Below are 13,269 nucleotides of genomic sequence, written 5' to 3' on the forward strand. Positions count from 1 at the left end.
GTCAGAGTATCCATCCATCCATCCATCCATCCATCCATCCATCCATCCATCCAGATTTCTCCCTTTCATTTGATCGTTCACGCTCTCCATAGTTCTCCTGTGGCGCGAGCACAGGGCGACTGTGGCGCGCCCTTTGCGAGCATGTGCGTTTCCTGCCGCTTGCGCGGTGACTCTTGCCGCCTGCGCTGTGCGGAGATGCAGAGGAAACCGTTATGTGGTGGGGAAACGCAGCTCGACGTAACCACGGTATTTCCATGTGGAAAACACGGTTTTGTCTGTTTCATCCTCACTCTCCATCTCTCTGTGTGTGCTTTACGTTATCACCCACCAGCAGAAACACCCACCTACCCAACTGACAGATGGAATCTCACTATACATCAGCCATCCTCATCCTCCCCTCTCTCATGACAAGGTGCGCACCTCTGGATGACCTAAAAAATAATCTTTAATATCTCTTAAACAAAAGTAGCACAAACAATATTTTTTTTCTGCACAAATCTGCACTAACGTTGCACTAACCATTCAGTCTATTTGCAGAGTTTTTTTTTTGACGTGGGTGGGGTGTCAGCTTCACGCAGCTGCGCACGAGTCCTATCATGAAAAAAGGTTAATTGTGCGACCTGAGTAACACGCAGTAACGAGGTGTCTTCAATGGTAACTGCGTTATAGTTACAGTCAAAGTAATTAGTTAGATTACTCGTTACTAAAACAAGGTAACGGCGTTAGTAACGCCGTTACTTTCAACGCCGTTAGTCCCATCACTGGCAGTGAGCACGGTCGTTGGCAGCTATGTTCCAATGTAGTTGGCTCTGTGGGTGAGCATATTCCTGATCTCTAAGCCGTCAGTGTTGCAGAACCCCACCAGGTACCAATCAGCGCTGACCAGTGGTGTCAAAAGTACACACATTTGTTGGCTAAGTAGAAGTATGGATACTGCAGTTTAAAAACACTCTTGTAAAAGTTGAAGTATCAACTTGACCTCTTTACTCAAGTAAAAATGAAAAAGTACGTGCTCCAAAACTACTTAAAGTATAAAAGTATAAAGTAACACCTGCTTGCTTCTGATGATTTCCTTGGCGTCAGCACAAATTTGACGAATAGGTAACCTTTGAGTGTTTGTATTATATGACTCATCCAATTACACTAGTTTTCACTAGATGTGGATGGCGCCTTCGATGGTGCACATGACGTGAAATAAATATTTGAAACGTTAAACACAAGCCAAGAGTAACAAGTAACATTTGTTTTAAAAATGCAAGGAATAGAAAGCACAGATACTTGTGTGAAAATGTAATGAGTAGAAGTCAGAAGTAGGAAGAAAAATAAGTCATGGAGTAAAGTATAGATAGCTAAGAAGTGTGCCTACGTACAGTAACAAAGTGTTTGTACTTGGTTACTTGACACGTCTGGCGCTGATGAAGGCCAGTATCAGGACGCTACCATTCAGGCTCGCCATGTAGACCGCTCAAAATGATGCACAAAGGAAGCCTCCGAAGTGCCAGCTGTCAAATGCTCTCACAGCCCAGAGCACACAGGAGGTTGGCCACTGACAGCTGGAGCCTATATTTGTCCACAGTTGTTCTTTTCACCCTTGCCCAGCTGTACGTCATGGCAAACACTAGGTTGTTGCTGACGGTCATCAGGAAGGATATCGTCCAAAATGCTGCGCAGAGGTAGATCCCGTACAAGTCAGCGCCGCCGAGGGGCAGGGGTTCAGTTCAGGGTGAGGAGGATGGTCCTCCGACGACACGTCTACGGTTCCGTTGAGGTCGTCATAGACCCCCTGCGAAGAGAAAATGGAGATTATGTGACAGAATAAAACATTAAATAAATAAGTAAATGAATAAATTAATCATAAATAAAACAATAAAAAATCATAGAATAAAGTATAACATTGCACAATTAATGAGGAAAACCCATGTACAGACCAGGTTTTTATTTTGTTGTTTTTGTTGGATTAAAAAAAAAAAACGTCACCTCCTTCATGTTAAGCTTATGCTTACAACCTCAATGTTTGGGATGCTTACCTGCTGTAGGTGCGGGGCTGCTCTTGGATTGTGAGCCGTGACCCCCTGAAAATGTGGGATAGTTAAAAAACTCCATTGGAAACGGTAATGCATTGTATTATAGGCACTGTAGTATGGTGGTCCCCAAAAGGTCCCCCTCTTCACAATCAGTCAGAAAACAGAATTAGAAAAAAACAAAAGATGCCACCCCAAAAATGGTGGTTTTGGCATATTGCATGTTTTCGAGTTTCACAATTTCGGTACTCTGAGCGATATCGGTGTTGTTATTTGAGAGAGGTGTTGCAGAACTACATCTGTGAAATCTCTCTTATAAGTTTGCATTACTTACAGTGGGGATAATTATTCCTTTAGCCATTACCACGTTATCCTCTGAACTTTTTCACTAATATTTTGTGTATTCTACTGGAAAAGTGACCATTCCATGCATCAATTTTCCGTCACGCTTATCCCAGCTGGGGTCGCGAGGGGAGCTGTCTACAGGCAAACAGGTGGAAAAGTGATATGTTAAAAAAATATATTTTATATAAATATGTACCTCTTTGTTACAAAAAACAGCAGTGGCTCAGGATGTTTCACTTAATTCATAAACAATAAGGTTTTTTCCCCAAACTATTGGAGCTGGTTGCATGGGCGTAGGTTTGCATAGGGACCATAGGGACATGTCCCTACCAAAATTTTGAACCGACCTAATTGTCCCTACCAATAATTGGATGTGAGCAACATGTTTATAATTTCCGGCAGTAGTTGTTGCAGCAGTGGCTTCCTTTCCTCTCGCAGCTCCTCTGCCTGGTCTCTCCTGTCCCTCTAACGTAGCAGCGCATGGAACTGTGCTGCGCTGTTTAACTCCACTCTCATTGGTTGTTCTGCCTTAAGTTCCGCCTTCTCTCTCTCTGATTGGCTGTTTTCTAGTCCGCGTGTGCTTGGAGCACAACATTGAAAATTTATTCACACTAGAATGCAACGGTTACTACAATTAATGTTAGGCTACAAAACTAGTCCCAATAAAAAAAAAAAATAATATCATGTTCACTAAAGAACAAAAACCTTTTTTTTTCTTTTATAAAACGAAATATTCTGAGTCAGCCAGGAGTTCTGAAGACTGCTGGAAAAATGGGCAAATAAAGGCTGTAAGCCATCAACATTTCTGATTCTTAGGCACAGCCAACTAAAAAAGAAAATGTGAGGATTTCAATTTTTATCGATATTAAGTTGATATTACTGTTTTCATTTTTTTGTTTTTATTTTTACAATTTTGATATAATAACTGATCTAAGTGCGTTGCTCTGTGGGGAAAGGCACATTTTACATTTATATTACTGTATGTTTTAGAGTCTCTATTCTCCAGTTAATGATGAATCACTCACTAAATTAGTTGACGATTATTGAAATAATCAATTAATATGATTAATATTTTTCAGCCCCAGATGAAATACATGAAATGGGCGACACAGAGTAACTACAGCCCAGATGTTCAACTTTTATAATGAAGTTAATATTTTAATGATTGTATTATTTTGCTTGATACAGAGAGAGAATAGTAGGTACAAATATTAGAGTGGGGTTTAACTCTGCACAATTCTATATCTTCAGAAGAAAATACTGTATTTACCTTCTCTCTTAGTCGTTCAAATCAAACCGTTTTCAAAGTGGAAAACAGTCCTAATTCCACATTGATCAGAGCCGGTGATACTTCAAACATTGATAAACAGCATCTAATGAGTGTAGAGCTTATAACATTTTTATTAGTGGAGCAAAATGTTGCTTTTCTCTTTTAACAATGAATTCCTCTTATCAGTACGGATGCTCACATCGAGCATAAAAAAGGGCATGCATATTGCATAGCACCAATGACACCCGACCAATAGTATCCCTACCAAAGTTCAAATCAAACCTACGCCCTTGGCTGGTTGTAAGTACTTATTTTCCCAGAAGGCAATGGAATTAAGGGGTATACTTGGGTTTCCAGCTGGGAAATCAGAAAAAGAAATTAGGTTAAAAAAGACCTCACCATTGATGATGACTGTCAAGTAAATCTACAGAAAAGCACTCTTAATTTATTTGTTCACTAATACATTCCTGTAGAACAGTACACACTAACTGTAATAGATGAAAAATGCTACTTCAAGTGAAACCAGGAAATATCTCACCTTGGTTACAAAGAAAGCCCCAGTTACACTTGTGAACAGCCAATGAACATATAGACATGGAATAATAAAACAAATGCAGGCACTGTATGTTGTTCAGTCATACAGAGACCAACGGACACATCCCTCCACATTTACTGCATTGCATAGATTTTAAAACACATCCTACTAAAATCTCTTTTTTTAATGATGCAGGTTTTTTCACAGGGTTGATATGACTGATGAATGGTTGATGAATGAAACCATAAAGTGGCACGGACAAACTGTGACCTCTTATGCCTTGAATTTTGTTTTTGCTTCTTTATCTTTTCTGATTATATGTGGGAATCTTCTTGTAATCACCTCTATCATATACTTTAAGCAGCTTCACACTCCAACAAACTTCCTTATCCTCTCTCTAGCTGTGAGTGACCTGCTTGTCGGGGCTTTAGTTTTACCTTTTAGTTCAGTATTGTCTATGAGCTCATGCTGGTATTCAACTCATCTACTCTGTAAAATTCGAGGTTTGTTTGATATCTTATTGTCTGTATCATCTATTTTAAACTCGTGCTTCATATCTGTGGACAGATATTATGTAGTATGTCACCCTCTAACATATAGAAATAAAATAAATGTTCGTGTTTCTCTAATTATGATCCTAGTGAGCTGGACTGTTCCCCTTCTAATTGCGATCACCATCACATTTCGAGGGATAGGCATAGAGGATCCGGGCAGGATGGGCAAGATTCTTTTAGTTAAAAAGGAATCTATTATAGGAACTTTCTTTGCATTTTACATCCCAGCTATTATAATTTTTATCATCTATTTAAAGATTTTGGTTGTGGCAAAAAAGCAGGCACGCTGCATCCAGAATAGTTTAAAGATTGCTGTATCTGTCAGTCAGATGGAAAAAAAGGCAAACATAACTTTGGCCATTGTAGTGGGAGTCTTCTTATTGTGTTGGACTCCCTACTTTTTGTCTGATAGTTTTTATAGAATGAACAATAGCACAACACCAGATCTAATTGTGGAAATATTTAAATGGATTGGATGGTCCAATTCTATGTTAAATCCACTGGTTTATGCTTTCTTCTATAAATGGTTCAGAAGGGCTTTCAAAATGATTATTCAAGGGAAGCTATTTCAGGGAGATTTTTCCAATACTAATCTGTTTTGATTTATAGATTCATATATCGACACATCATCATTTGATTCTGCTATATTCAGTTTACCATTCATGTATAATCTATGACAATATTTTACAGATGAAAATGTGTTCCTACTTTTACAAGAACAGTTAAAATTGTTGTCTGTAGTTGCCTTTAGAGTTTTGCATATGTACTTAATAAAAAATGTTTTTGTCCCTTAATTATGATAATTATGAGAATCAATGTTTCACACCATTTTTAGCCTATTCAATAAAAATTTGTGTTGAAAAACTCACCAAAAGGGGAATTTTTAATGCTTTACATTAAATTGTGGTGTTATTTGTACAGGCAAAATCCGTTCTTTTTTTTGTTTTACTTTAAAAAAAAAAAGCAAGGACAACTTTAAAGTATGAAAGGTGATGAGTGCCCCAATTCCATGATCAAATACTTTGTTAAATATTTTTTTATGCATATTCTGGAAATAAATACTGAATTTATTTAAAAAGTATATAAATATTTATATGGACCTCTGCTAAATATAGTGATTTCATTTTAAGAAGTAAATATAATTATCTAATTATAAATATATAAATTTGCCTGCAGTGAAGAACACCAATTCATTTAAATTGTCAGACGTCCATCAAAGTCGAAGAGGCGGAACTAGGTGCACTCTAATAGAAACCCTGGTATCTTTTATTTTTTGTGTTTGTAATGTTTTTCCAATATAGTTCTGGTAATAGATATCCAGAGCTAGATAATAGCCCAACACATTTGCTCATCAATCAATCATTCATTGAGATTAAGATGACATGTGTTGTGAATTGGCGCTATATAAATAAACTGAATTGAACTGAATTATCACTGTTGTTATAAGGTTCCGGTTAGTACTTGTATATGAAACTTTATTGAAAATTATTTCAAGAGTAAAATGCAATACAGATATGTATAAGTACTAAAATGAGAGACAAAGAGATAGATACAGGAAAGAGCTCGCTCATGAAAAGAGAAAATAAAACAGAAATGGGAATAAAAAAACATCTAAGGTGTGCCTTAAAAAGAACATCCCTCCAATTTACTTTTAGTCTTGCTTTTTCCCCATCAGGAATCGCTTTTTAATTGGTCCTTCATAAGCTCTTACACTTTGATCTTGCACCTACAAATAAAATGATGATTTCTTAAATTATACGAGTGTACATTGTTTCTCTCGCTATGTAAAACAAGTTTATGTTTAAAGACCTTTATAATGTCATAGGATAAAACAATCAGATAAAATACATTACAGATTAATTAGTTTACAGTATTTGTACAGGTTTAGGGGTTGGTTAATAACTCTGATGCGCTGCTGGCGTTGTTTGAGTTTCCAACCCGAGAAACATTGTAGGCATCTGGAAAACAAACAACAAACCGTTAGATTATTGGAATTAAGATAAACAAGGGGATATGCAAAGTACTACATCTTACTTCTTCTCCCACGAAAAATATTGATGAAAGATGAAATTCCACCACTTGTGCTCTATAATAAAGGATATGTTTTAAGTAAACCATTAATAAAAAAAAGACAAGATTGGCATTTCAATTTATTATTCAGGAAACCAGAGTGTACCCTGATTCAGTAAAAAGAGGTCAATCTAAGTATTTTGTTGAAAACATGTTTTGAACAATTGTGTTTTAATAAATTTTGACTTACTCTTGTTTGGTTAGAGGTGGAGCTTCGAGCCGGCACTTTTCTTAAAATCAGGGAACGGATCTACAAGCAGACAGTTATGTTACTCATAAATCCATTACACATGTTCCATTTTCCACTGTTTTGAGAAACAGTTCCATGCATTGATAAACACGCATTCATTGTCTGCAGCAAAACTTAATGAAATCACACCACAATCCATCATATCTCTAATTCAGAATCTGTTCAATATTTGTCATAAAGTAAATTTTTGCTCCCTCCATTTAACCTCTTCACATTTATCAGTTATGATAAACTTCAAAAATGTATTCCTGAATTTTTGCGTCATAAAACAGCTCAAAGTTGCACATTACTGTAAGGTGTAAAATAAAGAGTTTCCTGTTTTTAGTTCTCCACAGTCAACAACATTGTAAATGCTTAATATGGCATCCCAAAGCTGCATAAAAATTCACCATAGTTTTAATCATGAACTGTATGCTGTGTTCCTTAGTTTCCTCCTTATCTGTTTATAGTCTCTAGCAAACGTCTGAGGCCTTCTTAAAATTGATAGTTAAATTAAATTACCCATAGATAAATATGAAAATGATAGATATGAAAAATATGAGCATGTACAATACTCAATATTTGATTGGAGCTCCTTTTGCCTCAATTACTGCATTAATGCGGCGTGGCATGGAGTCGATGAGTTTCTGGCACTGCTCAGGTGTTATGAGAGCCCAGGTTGCTCTGATAGTGGCCTTCAACTCTTCTGCGTTCGTGGGTCTGGCATTCTGCATCTTCCTTTTCACAATACCCCATAGATTTTCTATGGGGCTAAGGTCAGGGGAGTTGGCTGGCCAATTTAGAACAGAAATACCATGGTCCGTAAACCAGGCATGGGTAGATTTTGCGCTGTGTGCAGGCGCCAAGTCCTGTTGGAACCTGAAATCTCCATCTCCAGAGAGCAGGTCAGCAGCAGGAAGCATGAAGTGCTCTAAAACTTGCTGGTAGACGGCTGCGTTGACCCTGGATCTCAGGAAACAGAGTGGACCGACACCAGCAGATGACATGGCACCCCAAACCATCACTGATGGTGGAAACTTTACACTAGACTTCAGGCAACGTGGATCCTGTGCCTCTCCTGTCTTCCTCCAGACTCTGGGACCTCGATTTCCAAAGGAAATGCAAAATTTGCTTTGGTCAGAAAACATGAATTTGGACCACTCAGCAGCGGTCAGTTTCTTGGTCAACAGTGGCTTGACACGAGGTATTTGAAGTTGAAACCCATGTCTTTTAAGCGTCTCTTGGTGGTGGATCTTGAAGCACTGACTCCAGCAGCTGTCCACTCCTTGTGAATCTCCCCCACATTTTTGAAGGGTTTTTTGTCACAATCTTGACTAGGGTGCAGTGATCCCTATCGCTTGTACGCTTTTTCTGACCACAGTTTTTCCTTCCCTTTGCCTCTCTATTAATGTGTTTGGACACAGAGCTCTGAGAACAGCGAGCCTCTTCAGCAATAAGCATTTGTGTCTTTCCCTCCTTGTGCAATGTGTCGATGGTCGCCTTTTGGACAGCTGTCAAATCTGAAGTCTTCCCCATGTTTGTGTAGGCTTCAGAACTGGACTGAGAGACCATTTAAAGCCCTTTGCAGGTGTTTTGAGTTAATCAGCTGATTAGTTTGTGGCACCAGGTGTCTTCAAAATTTAACCCTTACACAATATTCTAATTTTGTGAAATTAAATGAAATAAACATTTGAATGCATCAGTCTGTGTGCAATGAATAAATATAATGTGCAAGTTACACCTTTTGAATGCAATTACTGAAATAAATAAAGTTTTTCTAAATACTCTAATTTACTGGCTTTTACCTGTATAGTAAGGTGATCTATAGTGAGGTAATCAACTTCATTGATTTTATTTTCAATGATTTTAGCAGTGCCATGTTAAAATGGGCCAATATAAATACTGCTGTAAAAAAAAAAAAAGTATTACACCAAAGTTTTAAGATAGTATACCTGAGGAGCACCATACTGAAGGAAACAAGTGGAACTATTTTTTCCCCGCGACTGTATGTTAATGTAACACCTTCAATTTTTTTTTATGAAAATTACGAAAACTAGAATTTTTCACTTAAGAATATTGCCTTGTTAAGGCTCATTATAAGTAGATTGCTACAGACCACCAGCTCAATGATTATTGTATTACGTATTTATTGTACTTACCTTGGAATCAAATAGAGTCCCAAACACTAAAATGAAGAAGCCCTTAAAAGAATATTACATGTGTTAATAGAGCACAACACAATAAATAAATCTCAATGCTAGTTTTCTGTTTATGTCCAACTTAAACACAAGCACAAATACCTGCAGGGAATTGAAGAAAGCAAAGGCAACATGGATCCCCGCATTTGTTGGCTCCACCATGGTTCCAAACCCCAATGCCCAGGTCAGGCCAAATAAAGGACTTAGTATAGCCACACATCTCAGAATCACTACCAGTGTGTTTTTTTCATTTGCCTGGGCTGCATTTCCAGGACTCCTTCTTCTAATCATCTTGTACAAAACCACTATTATGACCAAAATATTGAATACAACAATGGTTAGCGCAGGGATCACCAAGGCCAAGAGGGCCTTAGTCTTAGTCCAGTTTAGCCAACAGGCTTCATATTCTCTTATGTATCCGTTCTCAGGTGCTGTGGCGGCAACAGTAGTAACAGCTATAATCAGAGGGCAAACATATCCCACAGTCAAGCCAATGGCAAACATGGTCCATTTGGACATTTCAGAGAAGACCATGACTGTCCGGTATAGGAGCAAGAGGCTTGAAACAAACATCCAAAAGAACATGGCAAGATAGAAAAAGTGCATGAAAAAGGTTGCTGCACTACAAGGTCCAAGGGGTACTGTGTAGTCCTCATCTGGGTTTTCTTTAGGGTTCTTTGCGATAGCTGCTCCAATGATAAAGCAGATGTCAGCAATCAGCAGGGACAGCGCTGTGTTCACAATGGCAACATGGCGCATAAAAGCAGTGCTATTTTTGGTTAGGGCTCTCCAAACAATTCCTTCAATAACGAGGCAAATTAGAAGGCTGATCATTGATATCCCAACTCCAATATATGTCATTATATCCAATAATGTTCTGATTGATTCAGGGATACTAGTTGACATAAGAATTGAGAAAGATGTGAGGTGGTTGCAGGTGCAGGTTACAGTGTCATTTATGTCAGAAACAAACTCACAGCCCTCATCATCCCAAGCCCCAATTGCATCTAAGAGTGTAAAATTCCAGAAGACGCACTGTGGATTTTGTTTTAGGGTTGTATTGAGCTTGTTGTAACTTAAGGTAACATTTTTAATTGTTTCATCTATTTTGACAAGAAGAACAGCAGCATTGATGGCATTCTCAGTGTCAGTTTCATTGCTGGTGGAATTCAAAAGGCTAACATTGAACGTAGAGGTCCGTGTTGGCATAACATTATTCAAAGAGGAAAAAAGAATTGTGGTGATAATTATATCTTTGGGGCCTGTTGCTGGGATTGTTATTGACACTGTGGAGTTCAGCTCTTCACTGAATGAGTTTCTGAATGTTGTTCTTGTAAGCTGAATCCTTTGGGTACGTAATGTAAATGTTCCATTTAGCCTTTCAGAAAGCGTTTCTAGTGAACCTAGCAAAAGTGAGCTGGAATTTTGGTTTTCATCTGTATTCAGAAAAGTCCAAGAATCCTTTGCATCATCACTAATTATGACATCAACAGTATCCAGTACATTCTGTAGAAGAAGAGACGTGTAATGAGTATAAGCATAATAATAAAAAAAAAAACATCCACTTACTGGTGATAAAGAAGTTGTTTAGAGAACAGAATATTTACTATACCTGCATGACATCTTCTTTTACATCTGTTGAAACGCTTGCAATTGTATTTAAGATATTAACAATAGCAGATATTGTTGCGGATGACTTGGTGATTTGTTTTTCTTCTTTCTGTACAGCTTTACTTAAATTTCCTGTGAATACTGGTATTTCTTGCTCTTTCAGATCCTGAACAAAAGTAAAACAGAAACAAATGTGTATCAATAATGCACGAAGGTTGAGGAACAGATAAACATCTGTTTTCACTTTATGAAAACTAGCTTGGTAATAACTGAGCAGCCACAATATGTCTATTGAATTTTAATTTTTCCATATTGATATTTAACCTTGCCATTTATCTATCTATCCAGGGGTGAGAGCCAAGAACATGATGGCTTAGTGGTATTTAAAGGGACTGTCTCGGATCCAAAAAATACCCTAAAGCTCTTTTCACATGGGACCATCATATTGTCGAAGGTGAACTGTGGAAAGGAGGTGGGTCATGATATGATTTTGAAATAAAAGTGAAAGAATTGCCAAATAGTTTTAAAGATTTTCACAAGCCACCAGCCTTGGAGAAACATTCTTTACTGTAAGGTAAGAAATTTGTTTTTTTCAGTTGCAAAATGAAAGGTTTTCATTGTTGCGCACATAAAAGAGCAGTAGATTTGGTAATCCTCCATGAAAAACAGTCTAAAATCACCTACCTCTGCCTCAATTTGTAATTCATTGATTATGGCTACAATGCAGTTGTCCTCTACAAGTTTCCAGTTTCCTGATGCCAGACACTCTACAATCTTGGCCCCCGTTTGACCTTCTTCACACTTTCCTTCTGCTCTGTCACCTGTTCTTCCAGCCCCATACTCATCATCATTGCAGATAATCGCTAGAAAGTTCAAAACAGCAAGCTGAGCAAAAAAAATCATAAGCACTGCATCAATATATGATATTTTTTTCAATGGTCTTACGATCCAAAAAGATGGTCAGAGTGGTTTTATCTTCAAAACCCACTGGATTTTCTACTTTGCATGTAAATGTTTCTTTCTTTTCTACTGTGCAGCTTTGCATGGGATGTTGATAAATGATGCAGTTTGGGTTTTCACTTGGACCTGCAAACATTTTAGATTGTGTTAAACATAACAAAAACAACATCCAATCCTTGAAACTAATTAGATTGTTTATTTTATTCCATCAGTAAATACTTACTGGATGATAAAGAATTAGAACCAGCAAACCATTTTACTTTGAAAGGGGACTGGACACAACACTCAAGAGCTACAGTCTTCCCTTGGTCACACTGAGCAAACATTGTACGCTGAACTTGTACAATGGGAGCTGCTTGGATTTGATCAGCTTGCACTCTCCTATACTGGTGGACTGAAATTGCTCGTCCCTTCAATGTGCATTGATATTCTCCTAAAATAAGAAGAGGTATAATTTCGAGTTTTAGCATTCAATTATACACACATATATCTATATGCAAACACACATATATATATATATATTTACAGTAAATGTGTAAGCAGTGCATGGAAGCCAAATCCTTGTCACCAAAATATGATATAAGCGTTGTCTTAATGCTAGTAGGTGAACCAAAATACTTATATACTTGTAGCTGTCATTACATTAATATTAATTGTACAAACAGCAATGATCCAATTTGTTGGATGGTAGAAAATAAAGAAACAGTAGATTAAAGCCACCTTGCAGAACTGTAATACCTTAATTTATTGGATAGATGTTTAATGTGGTCAAATTTTTACATTCAGCTGACGGTGATACCTAACTGTTTAAAAGTGTACTTAAGTTAAAAGTTTTATTTATCAACCTATTAAGTTTTACACACCTACAAATATGGAGACAGGACATCCTTTTGGGGTCTAATGTCTATAGTGTTTAATAAGAAAAATAATAATAAGAAGAAATGTACATGACCAAGAATGTTTATATTGTATTAAGCAAACCAATACATACATAGAGTTGGGGTAGCATATGGAAGATTAGGTTTTAAACTAATATAAAGATTAGTTTTAATATTTAAATCATATGAGAACCACTTATCTATCAGTTTTTCAAATAAAGTTGACTAACTTACGTACCAGCATCAGCAAGAATCACTTTGGTAACTTTCAGTTTGAATGGTCGGGTTGGAGAAATTTCATGCCTTCGTGATGAAATTGCCAATCCATTAAATTTCCATTCAAATTTAACATCATTTCCCAGATTGTAACCAGGAGGATCACATGTCAATGTCATGCTGTCTCCAGTGAAAATGGGTGTCCGATCTAGGTTCATTTGTGTTTCACCTGCAAATAAAGTCCAATAAATTTACTAGGATTTCAATTTCCAAAAAACAAATACAAATTGAAACAAACCAACAGCTGTAAACTTACTTGTTTTCTCTGGAACAACAAGTGAGTCTTTAAAAACAGGGGCTATGGGGATCATGGCTGTAAATA

At 37.2% G+C, this 13,269-nt stretch overlaps 2 protein-coding genes across 2 annotated transcripts; one reads left to right on the plus strand and one right to left on the minus strand.

The window, feature by feature from the left end:
* Positions 1-4,385: 4,385 nt before the first annotated feature.
* Positions 4,386-5,327, plus strand: LOC119797159 (trace amine-associated receptor 1-like). Its single transcript, XM_038306116.1, has one exon. It carries the CDS (start codon positions 4,386-4,388, stop codon positions 5,325-5,327), a length of 942 nt encoding a protein of 313 aa, XP_038162044.1.
* A 913-nt stretch (positions 5,328-6,240) lies between these two features.
* On the minus strand, positions 6,241-13,017 carry LOC119797150 (adhesion G protein-coupled receptor F5-like). Its single transcript, XM_038306107.1, has 10 exons — positions 12,910-13,017; positions 12,017-12,226; positions 11,779-11,919; positions 11,518-11,696; positions 10,835-10,999; positions 9,325-10,728; positions 9,184-9,225; positions 6,986-7,045; positions 6,760-6,811; positions 6,241-6,683 (listed from the first exon to the last, which is right to left on the minus strand). The coding sequence occupies exons 2-10, from the start codon at positions 12,117-12,119 to the stop codon at positions 6,610-6,612; spliced, it is 2,220 nt and encodes a 739-aa protein (XP_038162035.1). The 5' UTR covers positions 12,120-12,226; positions 12,910-13,017; the 3' UTR covers positions 6,241-6,609.
* Between the last annotated feature and the right edge of the window lie 252 nt (positions 13,018-13,269).

Source organism: Cyprinodon tularosa, unplaced genomic scaffold (assembly GCF_016077235.1).
Source record: "Cyprinodon tularosa strain WSP-4 unplaced genomic scaffold, ASM1607723v1 ctg572, whole genome shotgun sequence".
Classification (NCBI taxonomy): Eukaryota; Metazoa; Chordata; class Actinopteri; order Cyprinodontiformes; family Cyprinodontidae; genus Cyprinodon; species Cyprinodon tularosa.

What these genes read in the sequence shown, in the direction of transcription:
- LOC119797159 (XM_038306116.1), top strand. Translation starts at nt 4,386, where the DNA reads ATGACTGATGAATGGTTGATGAATGAAACCATAAAGTGGCACGGACAA.
- LOC119797150 (XM_038306107.1), bottom strand. Translation starts at nt 12,119, where the DNA reads ATGTTTGCTCAGTGTGACCAAGGGAAGACTGTAGCTCTTGAGTGTTGT. An exon ending in TCTGACCATCTTTTTGGATC is followed by an intron (nt 11,697 to 11,778) that starts GTAAGACCATTG and finishes TGAACTTTCTAG; the next exon opens with CGATTATCTGCAATGATGAT. An exon ending in GGACTCTATTTGATTCCAAG is followed by an intron (nt 7,046 to 9,183) that starts GTAAGTACAATA and finishes GTCTGCTTGTAG; the next exon opens with ATCCGTTCCCTGATTTTAAG.